The sequence below is a fragment of the Citrus clementina genome, unplaced genomic scaffold (assembly GCF_000493195.1).
Source record: "Citrus clementina cultivar Clemenules unplaced genomic scaffold, Citrus_clementina_v1.0 scaffold_5, whole genome shotgun sequence".
Classification (NCBI taxonomy): domain Eukaryota; kingdom Viridiplantae; phylum Streptophyta; class Magnoliopsida; order Sapindales; family Rutaceae; genus Citrus; species Citrus x clementina.
The window spans coordinates 38,529,256-38,543,593 of NW_006262201.1; the positions used below are offsets into that span (position 1 = coordinate 38,529,256).

At 33.9% G+C, this 14,338-nt stretch overlaps 1 protein-coding gene across 5 annotated transcripts; it reads right to left on the reverse strand.

The window, feature by feature from the left end:
• Positions 1 to 4,827: 4,827 nt before the first annotated feature.
• On the reverse strand, positions 4,828 to 13,785 carry LOC18043185 (serine/threonine-protein kinase STY46). 5 transcript variants are annotated; one of them, XM_024184966.1, is made up of 16 exons: positions 13,256 to 13,785; positions 12,337 to 12,451; positions 11,768 to 11,880; positions 11,486 to 11,602; positions 10,161 to 10,227; positions 9,941 to 10,051; positions 9,338 to 9,388; positions 8,683 to 8,822; positions 8,481 to 8,588; positions 7,543 to 7,616; positions 6,786 to 6,961; positions 6,181 to 6,276; positions 5,974 to 6,054; positions 5,838 to 5,888; positions 5,209 to 5,349; positions 4,828 to 5,112 (listed from the first exon to the last, which is right to left on the reverse strand). In XM_024184966.1, exons 1-16 carry the CDS (start codon positions 13,435 to 13,437, stop codon positions 5,104 to 5,106), a joined length of 1,632 nt encoding a protein of 543 aa, XP_024040734.1. In that variant the 5' UTR covers positions 13,438 to 13,785; the 3' UTR covers positions 4,828 to 5,103. The 5 variants fall into 5 exon arrangements, with proteins under 5 accessions (XP_024040734.1, XP_006434434.1, XP_024040736.1 ...); XM_006434371.2 differs by having other exon boundaries at positions 4,828 to 5,122; XM_024184968.1 differs by lacking the exon at positions 11,486 to 11,602 and having other exon boundaries at positions 4,828 to 5,122.
• Between the last annotated feature and the right edge of the window lie 553 nt (positions 13,786 to 14,338).

Consider the following 14,338-nt stretch of genomic DNA (forward strand, 5'->3'; position numbering starts at 1 on the left):
TGTTTAGCTCTTATATATAGTGCTAGCTAGATTAACGGTTTTATAGGGTCAATTCAAAATTAATTTATTAATGGACGTTCACAAGGAAGAATTATTACTTTTTCCATATATAGTACAATAGTAGATAAATTCAGAATCAAAAATCAAGTTTTTTTTTTTTTTAATTAAACCACCCTTAAATCAGAAAATATTGACATATTTTGAGTTTTGTTTTCATAAAAAAAAAGGGCAGTCCTCCTTAATTTTTATTTATTTATTCGTGTTTAATTTGTGTATGATGATGCATGCATGTATGTGTTAATACGTGGCCCATTTCAGTGCATGCATGTGCAAAAATTACAGAGCAATGCTGAGTGGGTGCTGAGTTGCTGTAGGTAAACCAAGTTTTAACTTTTTTTACTACTAGCGGGAGTGATAGGAGCCGTTTTTACTGTTTACATTTTACAAAAAGCGCTTGCATGGTTTGGACATTTGGGAATCATTTAGAAAGAAACAGGATGAAGATAAATGAAAGTAAAGATTAAAAAAAAAACGAAGATCGGATTTGGTGGAATCCCCAGTTGATTATATTAGACTGTGGAATCTTAATCAAACAAATGTTAGGTTAGGTTAGGGCCCATGCATGTGAAGTGTTGGACGTAAATAAAAACTAATTATTGTAATAATTGATGTATAATCAAAAGTTGAAAATTATTGTCATGACTTTTGAAAATTAAAATATAAGCAAGGAAAGTGGGGGGTGACTCACCATCTCTGATTTGAATGAAATGCTCTCGTTTCTCCGACAAACGCGAAATATTTTAATCGTTCTTATTATATTATAAACGGATTTGGATCATCTCCTAAGGAGTTTCTCTCTTAATCCTCCTAAATTTTAAAGGATTCATTGACATTTGTAATTAATAATATTAAATAGTTCAGATTAAATTTTACATTATAATCTTTTTTTTTTTTTTAAATTACTGCGATTCTCTCCCTTTACAAAATTGGAATTTTAATTGTTAGATGATGACTAAAGCAAGCTTGAGCGGCACACTTGCAATCCTTTGCTGTAAACTCATAACAAAAAAGATGAGCTGCAACTCCATCAACAGTGCAGCGGTGAATAGGAGAATAAGCTCCTACACTACGAGGGAAAACCAAAGAAGTCAAGCAAACACAACATGTGGACGGTCGTTCACCATAAGAAAAATCTTCCATCCTTGTATGATGAGAAATGGGGAAATTATTATTATTATTTTTTTTTCAGAACTTCTTTGCTCTGGCAGCAGCTTTAATCCAATTTAGAGATGTCCTTCTTTGTCACTGAAAAGATGCACACAAGACAGCCAGAAGCCCCAGTGCCCAGTGATCCAAGAAACTAAGAAAGAAAGGATCATAGCCCTAGGCAAGTTGCTGTTTTGTTGTTTCTTTAATTTTACAGCTGCTGCTTTGAATTCTTTAAAATCGCTATAACTAAAATTTTTAAATTTCGTGAAGGGGGAGAAATTTGCAATAAGTAGAGGAAAAACTTTTGAATTACCATGAGTTTTAAAATAAGATTGCAATGTAAGATTTAATCTCATCCATTTAAGTTCATTAATTACACATGTCAATGAATCTTTAAAAGATTAGGAGAATTAAGAGAGAAAATGCCTAGGAGAGAATCCGAATCCATTATAAAGAGGATAAAAGTTAGAAAACATGATTAAAGCATTTTGTTGGAGGAGGTTAACAAGATTATATACCTCTAATTAAGAATTATCTTCTCTTCTTAGCTAGCATACTTTGAAAAGATTATCTTCTCTTCTTAGCTACCATACTTTGAAAGATTCATTGTTTTATATATATATATATATATATAACAAGAAAAATAATTTAAGTCGACATTAGGCATTATTTAAGCTTATCTGATCACCTCTTAATAATGGTTGCTTCCAATACTCTAAATTGTTTATGGAAAAATTGATTTGTTAATTTCTCTTTACCAACTCGCCAATTTTATTTTGTGTTATTTACTTTTTTGTTGGGGAAGATATAAAAAGGAAAATTATGAAAAAAAATTAATAGATAATTTGCTTTATATAATTAGAGCCGATATGAAATTCTCAAACTCTCTGACCCCGCATTAATAGGAAAAATTGATATGCCTTTTGTATTATATAGCTCAAGGGACCAATAATTATTTGTCCAAATATATATGGACAATTTGAATTCACCAGCCTCTCTCCAACTCCAACTCCTCGAACTTAAGCATTTTAAGCTATATATGTCTTATGGAGGAAAAAGTGTCTTAGCGGGAAAAAGATCTTTGGTACTCTTATAGTATTATTTACTTATTTATTTTTTATTATTTACGTGTATGCTTCAATTAATCATAATAATACGTATATATAAGTGACAAGCAATAAATAAATATGGAGCAATGCTCTTGAAGCACAAAAAACCTTCTATTGATTGAGAAACTATGAAAAAGTCTGTGTCTTTAATTTTTCTTTTTTTCTCTTTTATGCGTGTATTGTTGTTAGTTAATTTATTTATTGGTTCGTTGGCATACGCGTTACATAATTGAGGAGTTGATAAAGCAAATTGCTCCATTCGCTTTAATACGTAGGGTTTATTAGGGCAGGTATATAAGCGACCATATGCCAGAAAGCCATTTTCATGCTGCTTGTCTGTAGCTGATCAGAATTATAATTAAATTGAACATCAGATAATTTTGTCACAACATGTTTAAACAATTAGCTGTGCAAAATTGAATTTGATTTGTTGGTCAAGATGATGCGTTATAATGCCAACTTCGGATATGTTCGTGGACTCGTGAAAAATTGTTTCATATCAAATCAACGAGTTACAAAAAGTGAATTTTATTTCTAATCATTTTCATAAAAAATAACATCAGATAATTCCTAATTCTAACTAATATGTAACGTTCGAACCTCCATTTAATTAGGTGACTTGAGACGTGCATATAAGTCCTAATTTAATCTGTAATCAGTATCAATGAGTAAGATTTTCTTAGCTACCATTTATCAACATCGTCATAAGAATCTTTTATTTATTATGTTATATTATCTTAAAGAGAATTAGGTGGCAACTATTCATTTGTTTTCATTTGATCGTCTTCATCAGAGGTCAATGTCGGCTAATTATATATATAATACTCTGACTTAATAATCCATCTACAGCTCGATCGTTCTATGCCCTTCATTATTAAAATGACTTGGTTTTTATTTCTTTTCGGTAGTGTGGGAAACCAACATACTGATTAATAACGAATAGTTATTGAGAGAACTAACATTACGTCAATTTCAAACTCATAATGAATTTTTTTTAAAAAATTTCTGAAGCTAATAAGATCGAAAATATATAACTTCTCAGGTGCATACGCTTTTATTTTTTATGTGAATATGCTATTAAAACATATACTTTAATAACGTGTCTGTACTGATTTTATAAAATTATATATCTTAATAACATATTCGCATGAAAAAAAAAAGAAAAAAGGCATCTGTGTGAAAGAAAAACTAATATAAATATATCATTGACAAGAATACATCTTTTGAATGTCAGTCTCAAAATTTATTGAGCTCAATAATCGAATGTTGACGTGTCTGATTTCTTTTTCTTCTTCTTTCGAGTTCAGTTAATAAATTGGACTTAGACGTGTTATTGCCAAGATACATTTTAAAACGATCTCAGGCTTTTTGTTTATTGTACATGATTTTTTCAAACAAAATTAAGAAAATAAAATGATATTATCTTTCTTTTATCTGTTAAATATTCCCATCTTTAATTATTGCTCGGATACCGTGACTTGTTTCAAATTAGTTGACTTTTTTGGATTGTAATCATTTATTTATTTCATATTAATGTGAACCTACCTTCATATTTTTTTAACATACAACTTGGAAAGAAACCGCGTTATGTATGAACTACTGATTCAATCCAATAAATTTTAATGTGGTCATAGATTGCAACCTTTTTTTTTTTCTTTTCGCCTCTTTTGCATACTAATTAATTGTATTTGTTACTTTCTCATTATAATTCTATAGAAAAATATATTAAAAAAAAATTAGGACAGCACCCTTTCGTCTATGCGATAAGATCAAAGCGACGTGACGCAATTCCGCAATTCTAGTAGTTAGTACAAAATGCCAAAAATACTCTTAAGAACAAAATATTTTTTACTTTTTTTTTTAATTTTAATTAGGAGATTGTGTTCAAATTAGTGTGCAAACAATTTAGAGGCTTCATATGAGGCAAGGCTAGAGTCAACTCTGTTACTTGCCCTTTAATTGTTTATTTGAGCAAGTAGATATTTGCGCTTTCGAGATCGATATGATTCTCTAATTAAGCAGTCAATTAGTTCATTCACATGGCGATTAAATTGTTTAAATTATGTTGGTGAGATGTGAAGATCCCATTCTTCGATTAGTTCAATTAGCCAAAGCATGTTTAACTGGATGGGATCAAATATTTTTAATACTTGAAAAGAGGATAGCCACTTTCAATCGACAGTTGTTTATTTTACTGGTTAATAGCGACTCTGCATCCTGCAGCACTTGAAAGTTAGACCTTCTATCGTCTGTACTCTTCTGTTCAATTGTTCCCTCCAGACATCATCAATGCGATGCATATATATATATCATATGGCATTATTATTATTATTATTATTATGCAGATTCTGATTATGAAGCTTGACAAAATGTTATTCAATCAACTAATTTTCCTTTTTTTTTTTTAAATGGATGGAAAGTGTTCGACTTGTAACAAGTGAGAAAAATTAATTAGCACAGAAAAAGACCAACAGGAACAGATGACAAGGCATGTGTAACACCGATGTAATACAGATTCAAAACTTCCGCACCCAATTACTCAAAAAAAAAAAATACAATTTTTACAACCTGAGAAGCGCTCAAGACACAGAAAATTACAAGTGAAAATACAAGTCATCGAACTCGCCGTCTATTTCATTATATGTTGTATGGGACTGGATGTCCTTTGTGAATTTCTTTTTCCCTCAGTTGTACACCTCTATAACAATTTGAACCGACAACAAAAAACAAGAAGAGTTCCTTTAACAAGTTGCTTAGGATATTGTCTGTGTTGTTCAGTTGCCATTTACAGCTCCTGAAGGTTCCTAACATACACGCAGTTTGATTAGCTTTCAGCTAAGGGGAGCTGGTAGTAGTATAATAATTTAAAAGAGTTGTTCGAGATTTCTACCTGAACTTCTTGGAGAAGTACTTCGAGTTCAAGTTTTATCTCAGAGAATGATGGTCGATTGTCAGGAACTGCATCCCAACATCTCTGCATCAAGTCTATAAGTTTTGGGTGTGCATTCTCAGGAAGATCAGGGCGTAGTCCCTGGAAAGGAGAGTGTGTAATGTAACAATTAGACATGAACACGGGGATTTTTTTCACAAGGCAGCCTAAGCATTCTGGAGTACACCAAGATTCCAAGAGAAAAGAACAAGTGTTAGAGCTCAAATTTCTTTTGCTCATGCACCAACTCCCTTCCACACATTTCTTGAGCAGTCATCTTTCCTCCATGCTCTTCTCCTTAATTACATGGTCAGGCATTATTCAATTTCATAAATTCAGTCGCATGACAATTTGACTGAACATGACGAACATCTTGGGGCATTCTAACCTCTCAGAGAGCACTACTCCATTAAAAAACAACCTATTCAATTAAATCTCACTCACAAAATAAGAAAGAATAGAATTACTATTTTCTCATGTGAATTTATAAGTGTATTTAATTCAATAATTAAACAGCTGATCCTGCATTTGAAAGTGAGCCAAAGTTTGGAACAAAATCAGTATATTGGTTGACAGAGAGAGGTGCACACCTGTCTAACTCCCAGGGCAGCTTGTAAAGGAGTCATGGAATCATATGGAACCTAACATACCAAATCAATGACTGAGTCTGGGCTGAACTGTACATGAATATATAAAAGCAAGTATAGGGGTAAAAATAGGACATACCTTGGCTGTCACTAGCTCCCATAGTACGATAGCGAAACTGAAGACATCTGCTTTCTGGTCATACGGCTGGTGGTTTATAACCTAGTATCAGATAAAACAATCTCATAAGATATCGATAGGCAAAGTGAATAAAAATACTTAAATATAAGCAACGCAATACAAGAAGACAAGAAGAAAGTAAACGGAAACTGAAAAATAATTACAGACCTCTGGTGCCATCCACCTATATGTTCCGGTCTCGGCTGTCATTACTCCCCCTTTGTTTTGGAACCGGGCAACACCAAAATCTGCCACCTTAACAACCTTGAGAAAACATATATAATTCGTAATCACTAGGATACACTGCAAACCTATTATAGCTTTGAATTGAATGATTAAAAACAATTATCGTTAGCAGTCATTTTAATTTCCTCATGTCAGCTGCTTTAAAATTGAACCCAGACCCAAAAGAAAGGAGAATAACATATACAAAGAAAAAGTGAGCCAATTTCATAAAATATCTGGCTTTTTTCTTATTTAATTTTTCATTTTGGTTCGTGATTGTTGAGTTCTCACCTATAACATTCTGATTGAAGTATTTACGATATAACAACTAGAAATCCTCTTCTTGGTAGGGAATTGGAAATAAATAGAAACAGACAGAGAACCATCACTCTAGGTAACCTCAATTGGTTATCACTTAGAAGGGGGAAAAACTTTTTGAAGGGGACACTGTGGTTCTGGATCAAGCTAATTTCTGTCACGTCTCTAGACGCCTAAAACAGTCATATAACTGGAGAACAAAAATGAGTACAACTGATGTTCAAGCTTACATTGTGAGTGTCCATTAGCAAATTTGCTGTTTTAAGATCCCTATGAATTATGTTCCTTTGATGCAAATACTCCATTCCTTTGCAAATATCAATTGCAAACCTCAGCAACTGAGACAACTTCAAGACATTATGATTCTTATGCAAGTAATCATACAGACTTCCTCCAGGCATATACTCTGCAAGGGGAGACGGCAATCAGAGGTGCAGTTTACTGAACAAAAGAATATCAAATAGGAGACGGGCACATATACGAGCAGATATGATTAAAATTAAAAAACTTCCGACAGCTAAAGCCAAAATCCAGTTACACATGGATCGCCTTTACTGTGAAGAAAACAAAAAGTCATGTCTCAGATGCTAAAATATGCTATGTATAAAGGAAGCGCGATTACAAGTGTTAGCAGAGTAACCTAAAATCAATGTAAATTTTGGGTCCGCAGCCTTTTGATTACATAAAGTTTTTAGCTGAGCTAAACTTTTCCGCAAGGTACTTTAGAAACCCTTCGGGTTTTAAGGGACAGGTTATTCATTCTCTCAAAAATTCTTTTCCTATAACAAATAGAACATAATTAAAAGAAAAATTACCAAACCTCGTGATGTAGAACAAAAAAGGGAATCAGTCATTTTGGAGTCTTTTCATATTTACTATTTTAGTTAAGATTCATAATTGCTATATAACAGAAAATTTTGGTTGTGGTTTCTTTTAGTTGTGATTGCACTGCAGGAAGTAAAACTTAGATCCAGTACGAATTTATACCTGTTACTATGCATAAATGCGGGGACTTCGTACTCGCACCTATAAAACGAACAACGTTTCTATGTTGAACCTCCCTGCATGTAGAACATGAAAGTGATGCGAGATCTAAACAATCTGAAAAATCATTCTAGCATAACCAAAAGTTCTAGAGATATAATAAGACTAAAAGATAAATTGCTCCCCCCCCCCCCCCCCCCCCCCCTCTTCTTTTTTTTTTTAATATAAAAGATTTTGAAAATAACCCAATGCACGATAAATTTCTTCTAGTTTCTGCAAGTTCCAAGCATTTAGATGACAGTGTTTCCTTATTTTCCAAGTTGAATATGAGAAAACAACATAGTGATTTCAAGCAATAATCAAAAGTAGATCTTCTAATCTTTTATTCAAAGAAAAGGCAAGAATACCCAATAACTCAATAAATTGAAGTCTGTAAATAAATTTCTAATGGATTAATCATTCACAAAGTGCTGTAGATTTTCTGGATATAAAATTGGCATACCTTAATTGTATTATATGATGTACGTACTGCAGAAATCATGAATTTTGTAAGGTCATCATATGGTACTCAAGTCCAGATGATGAACACAGGGACACAACATCAAATATGAATAATGATTACACAGAATGATAAACCAAGTTACAAATAACTGAATGGTATTGGATGAAGTGCACTTGTCGTCGTTGATTCATATGTTTAACTAGATTAATCAATTAAACATGTAACATCAAATCAAACAAAGGCATATGGTAAAGTATGTAGTACCAACACATGAATTGATCAAATTAACAAACAATTATAAATTAGTAGCTAGTAGATGTGCCTCCCAGAGGCACCAGAATGACTATGTAGAGGATCAACGGTGACATTATTATATCAAATACAAGTAATAATTCATTTCAAGGGATAGCATGAACTTTAACTACTTCAAACTATTCACCTTAGAATAGCCACTTCTTGAACAAATTCATCTTCCAAAGTATCATTCAAATGCTCAGATCGAAGAACTTTAACAGCAACATCTTGACCAAGGTAAACTCCACGATACCTTGCGATGAGCACCGTAGAAAAAGGTCATCAACGAAGAGAAAATAAATAACAAAGTTGATGAAAGGCAGCAAGGCCATATAAACCCAACTCACAGATCTCCACAAGATCCAGATGCAATTCTTTCTCCTGTCTTTAATAACCTCCTGTCTATTTCCCAATCTTCAGATTTTGTTTGTGACTCTATTGCCTTCTCTACAGCTGAACGAGAATTTGTAGAACCAGACCATGACCCCTATATTTCCGATGCACAATGGTCAAAATAGTTATATTAGTATTCATTAATTACTTCAACAAATTAGAAACCGCAATAGGTTTCAAAGAATCCCCAAAGGAAATAAGAATTTTATTCAAAAGGTAGATTAAACATGTTATATACACACTCTATTTATATAGCATAAACCTTACGGCCTAAGTAATCTTAAATGTATAAAGAGAATCCCACCTAAACAAGAAAATAAAGACTCAAATTTCATAACAAATATGACTAATAAAAAAAGACTCCCTAAAATATTGTCCTACATCAGAAATGTAGGTAGGCCATCTTTATTCTATAGAAAAGAAGGAATAATATAAAACTTCTCCTGAGGGAGCACATCAACAATGATGTCAATAAAAGTTGAGCAACTTTACACAATATTTTTCCCAAAAAGTGTTGCTCTCACTTGGTTCTGATTCCAACTTATAGTGAATGTAAGAAAGCGCACGAAAAACATAGACAGCAGAAGATCAGAATGAAAGACAGGTTACCTCACTTCTAGCAACTGCTTTTTCCATAGCCTCATACAAACCATCTGTATCCTGACCACAACATTGCAAAGTCAGCAACATTTGGACTCAGCACAGATCCCTGTCATAAAAGAAATATAATCACAATGCTCCTTAATATATTATAAGGTCACCATCCTGGAGTAAAGCATAACTCCTCCCAAAAGATTCAACTAGGCAAATCTCATTAAAAGACAAAAACATTATTATTGTATCATATGCTATGACTTGAATAATTCACGATGAACAATCAATCTTGAGCAAATATACAATGTAACTTTGGCACTAAAATAGATAAAAAAGATTGCTAAAAGTGAAGAAAATATATTATCTCAAAACTAGGGTTGGGGGAAGTGCAATATACTCGAAGAGACAGAAACCAATCAACAGGAGAGGTAAATGTTCTTTTGAGGAAAGAAATGACAAGATGATAAATAAGATGAAGGGTTTTTTTTTTTTTTGTCTCAGAAGTTATAACTTGTAAAAACGAAAATGCAATTTCTGTTTGGCTTTTATAGTAAAGACGCAATCCTGGAAGTACAAGGCAATAGCTGACTACAAATACCAAATAGACTAATGAAGTACCTCAACAGGCCATCCATCCACCACAAATACATCCAAGGAGTAGCCATCAGTTGTAGAGAATACATGGGCTTCACGGATATTTAGTCCAATATCAGAAAGCAGGGCAGAAAGCTGAAGAAAACAGCTCCTTGTTAGAAGATATTCATGTCTTGATCCCAGTACTTCGATCAGTAGGTCTACCAGACAAATGGTGATGAAAGTAAGCACACATAACACATACCTGGCTAAGAAGTTTTGGCTTGTCAACTGTAGAAAATACGACTTCATGAATTGGAACAAGTTCTTGCCTGCATTACGGTTCCCAATAGTCAATTATTACACATAACGTCTGTGATAGACTCTTAGTTCTTGATGTGTGAATCCCTCATTTTCTCCCTACAACAACAATAAAAAGATGCAATGTGCAGAATTTCAAGGAAGTTTAAAGGTGCTCCAGGAATACACCTCTGTTAAAGCCTAATGGTTGTCTAGACATTTGAAATATGTCCATCGATCAAGAATAAATATTAAGGGAGGATCAAATGCTGCTTGGGTGGGTGAAGATTTCCATATGCGTATTGTAATTCCACTAATGCAAATTCAGATATCCTTTGATTTGACACTGAGGCAATCCATTACCTCAAAAGGGAAGCAACTAATAATTCAACTAATAAAGCTTTACTCTTGCTCACAAAAGACTTTACTAATTACTATTGTAGGGAAACCAGATATAAGAGCATGAGCTATTAGGTGAATTGCCCTAGTTAGTGTGAGAGCTGTACTAACTACTAAATCCAACCAATGTAGGGTTCTCCAGTATTCCTCCTGACAAATTGCCCAGATGACCTTTCACATCAAGCCTGAACCAAGAACTGAAATTGTAACCGAGCCATAAATCATAAGAGAGCTTCAGGGAGACAAAACTCAGTTAGAGAAGAACTGGAAAGTAGAGTACAAAAGACAGAGTGCACCGTTCTCTATCACACAAAAACACACACTCACACTCTACTCCCACCTCTATTCACCTTGCCTTTTGCCCTGTGAAAAGTTGCAAGCACGGATTTAAATAATTCAAGCACACAAGCTCATAAATCTACATCACCTATATTCACTATCACAAAAACTAATTCCTCTTTCTAGCTCTCTCCACTTGATCTTACGCTATTATTGCAGTGAGAGCTGAACAGAAAAGAACCCTTATAAACCTTCGTAAAACTAACCACTGTCATTGTCACCATTGAAAGTGTCTTAGTTTGACCCTTCATATTAATTTGGACTGGTTATAGATGAGAAATTTCTTAATTCAGTAGAAAAATGTTGGTTATCTTTTATATAAATGTAAAGTGCATGTATCCAAGGGGATAACCTGGTCTCTACCAGTGAAAGCAAGAGGTCAAGTGATCGATTCCCCCTCACACCAACTTTCAAGAGGGAATTTCTTTAACTTGATTTTGTGTGTGGGGTGGAAGGGGAGGGGTGGAGAGTGTGAGCTAAAGTTTATAGCTATTATTTAAATTATCACAGGTTAATCTGAGTAAAGGGAAAGCTGAAGAAGGTCTTTAATACCTCCTAGAGGAGTTCTCTGCCGCATATCTTTCCCCAATGTCAATGGAATTCTTTCTATCCAAATTGAGGTCTTCAAGCTTAGAGCAAGGCTCGAAGTCAGTTGCAGAATCCCTGACTCTAGTTATAGAAATCATTGAGTTAAATACACTATCTAAGGAAAAGGAAATAGATTCAGGACAACCATAAATTCACTCATTGACATAAGAAAACTGATAAAAATGTGCATAACTAAGACCTTTACAGCTCTTTAAAAAAAAAAAAAGGAATACTTTACAAGAATACCTCTTTTGAGATGGTACAATTCCTTCGTTGTCTGCATCGAGAGATGGCCTTGCAGTAGAAATACTATTTACAAACAGTTGATCATCATTACCATCTGTTCTGGTGCAAAGGTTCTTACCAGCAACACAGAGAAGGAAAATCACATATTAAGTAAGCATATTCATAAAATATGAGATCCTCAAAGAAGACTGTAGGAAGTGCAAAACTAACATTACCATGACCAAAATCACATATTAAGTAAGCATATTCATAAATTTTTTTGCATACCATCAGCATCAGGGTATGGCAATATAAATGTATTCAGAATGAAAAAAGTGTAGAGATGAACATTTTAGAATTTGCAACAAAAATAGGAAATGACAAATGTTATTTCTCCAGTTTATGTACTTCATTTGCAGTGCTTTTGCATGATCATTTCCCTAAAAGAAAATTAAAAATAAAACCAATTGTTCACCAGTAACACTTGGTCTACATTTTCGTAACAGTAAAAGTTAAAAGAGATAGTGCTCCTTTTAAGTGCATAATGAATATTATGGCGACAAAAATTGGGATAAAGGAAAAGGTTTTACCTCGATGAAACGGATATGGTAAGCAGGCCGCTTCTCTGGATCTTTTGCAACGGCAAGCAGCTTCTGATGTAACAAAACATCTTCCACTCTATCCATGTTAACATCAAGCCCATAACTGATACCAAAATGAAAAAATGTGCATTTAATTATCTAATTAGCCAAAAAGTGATGGAATTTGAGATGAGATATTATAAAAAAAGTGGAAGTAAAATTTAATTTTCCCTATTTGTTTCTTTCTTCATGAAAGTTATATCTACTTTTATATTTTCACTATCATATACGGAGACTTAAGGTAAAAATTTATTCAGGGATAGCCAAATACCGTAGCATATATTTAAGATTAGAGGATATGTGTAAATCCCCAAATTGGGAAGGGAGATGAATTTCATTTCAGAATAAATTATTGAGTCTTTGACCGTCTCCTACTCCTGAATTCATCTTCCAATTTTAATGATTCCCATACTGCTCAAGATGCTAAGCCTCCAAACACCATGTAAAAACAAAATAAACAAATGAACCAAACATATAAACATATAGATCCAATCTGCAAATATATGTTATTGAGGGTGCTCCTATTTTTCACAAATCGAAAAATATAATACATATAATAAAAACTAAGCCGAAAATACTTCTCCAACAGTACCTAACTACTACATCTCCGAAAATCATTACACATATTTTTTTGAACTCCATATGGCAACGTCAAACGGCACGTCGTTTACCAGAAAAAAGAAAAAGAAAAAAGAAAAGAAATCTACTAGACAAACCAGTGGAGGATTCCATCCGCACAATCTGAATCATTCTTCGTTCACATTCAAAATCGAGACACTAAACTTAGTGACAAACTCAAAAACGTTTCACTCATCACAAAAGATGCATACATCCATATATACATACATATGCATGTACAAGCGAGTACCTAGCAGGGAATCGATTGAAGTGAGCATCTAATTGTTCTCGAAACTCAGGATTACACACAGCCTCTTCATTACCGGCCTCTATCAGCCGATTAAACACGTCGTTTCGCACATCGTAGTTGCTGAAGCTTCCAAAGCTACGCGGCGGCGACGAGCTTTCTCCGACTCCTTCAGCTAAATCCATAGCGTTTCAAATATTTTATATTTCGAGCTTAGTGCTTAGAGAGAACTCACATAGCAGAGAGAATGCGAGAAAGTGAGGGAAAACGTGGGAAGAAGGTTAGAAAAATTTTGATGAGAAAGACAAGGATCTTTGACTGTTGTTAGAATCTAGAAGAACAGAGAAAGGACTTAATTGGAGTTTTGGCGGAGAGCGGAGGGTAATTTAGTCAAGTAAATTTTAAGAAATTTAAAGCTGTAGCAGATGAGCAGCTGTGAGAGAGCGTATGGATGCGTGAGGACTGAGGAATTCCTTCCTTGTGTCTCAAACTTTCTGGAGAGAGAATGTCCGGTTTGTTAGGCCAAGAGAAAACAAGGAGAGCAGGTCTACGTTTTTTAATTATAAATGGATAATAACAATCCGACCACCATTTTTTTATTTATTCTCAACAAAGGATACAACATTTACATTTATATCAAATAGTTCCCTCACTACCCACCCTCACAAATGACCTAAATAACCGTTAGATGAATCTGACTCGATGCTCTACGGTACAGGATCTTTTTGTCATTTCATTGGAAAATTGAGCTAACGTGACAATTTAACAAATTATATTCTTACTTGAAGAATGATAAAAGTTTAGACATACACCTATATGTTATTACCCAAAAATAAAATGGAATAAAATAATTGGCCAAAAGTGAAGTGGATAGGGTTGTGAATTTTCCGATTCCAGGAAAGACCAGAGTTACAGAAATGCCCTTACGAATTTTCTGACCTGTGTTTGTATTTTAAAATGTTGAAAAGAAATTCACGAGAGTGCCATGTCGTACGGGATTCATTATTCAAGTGCAAGCCATGGCTCACGCTATCAGCGTTAATGGATTAGGGAAACGGTGGGGTGACAGCGCCGTCGAAGCAAGAG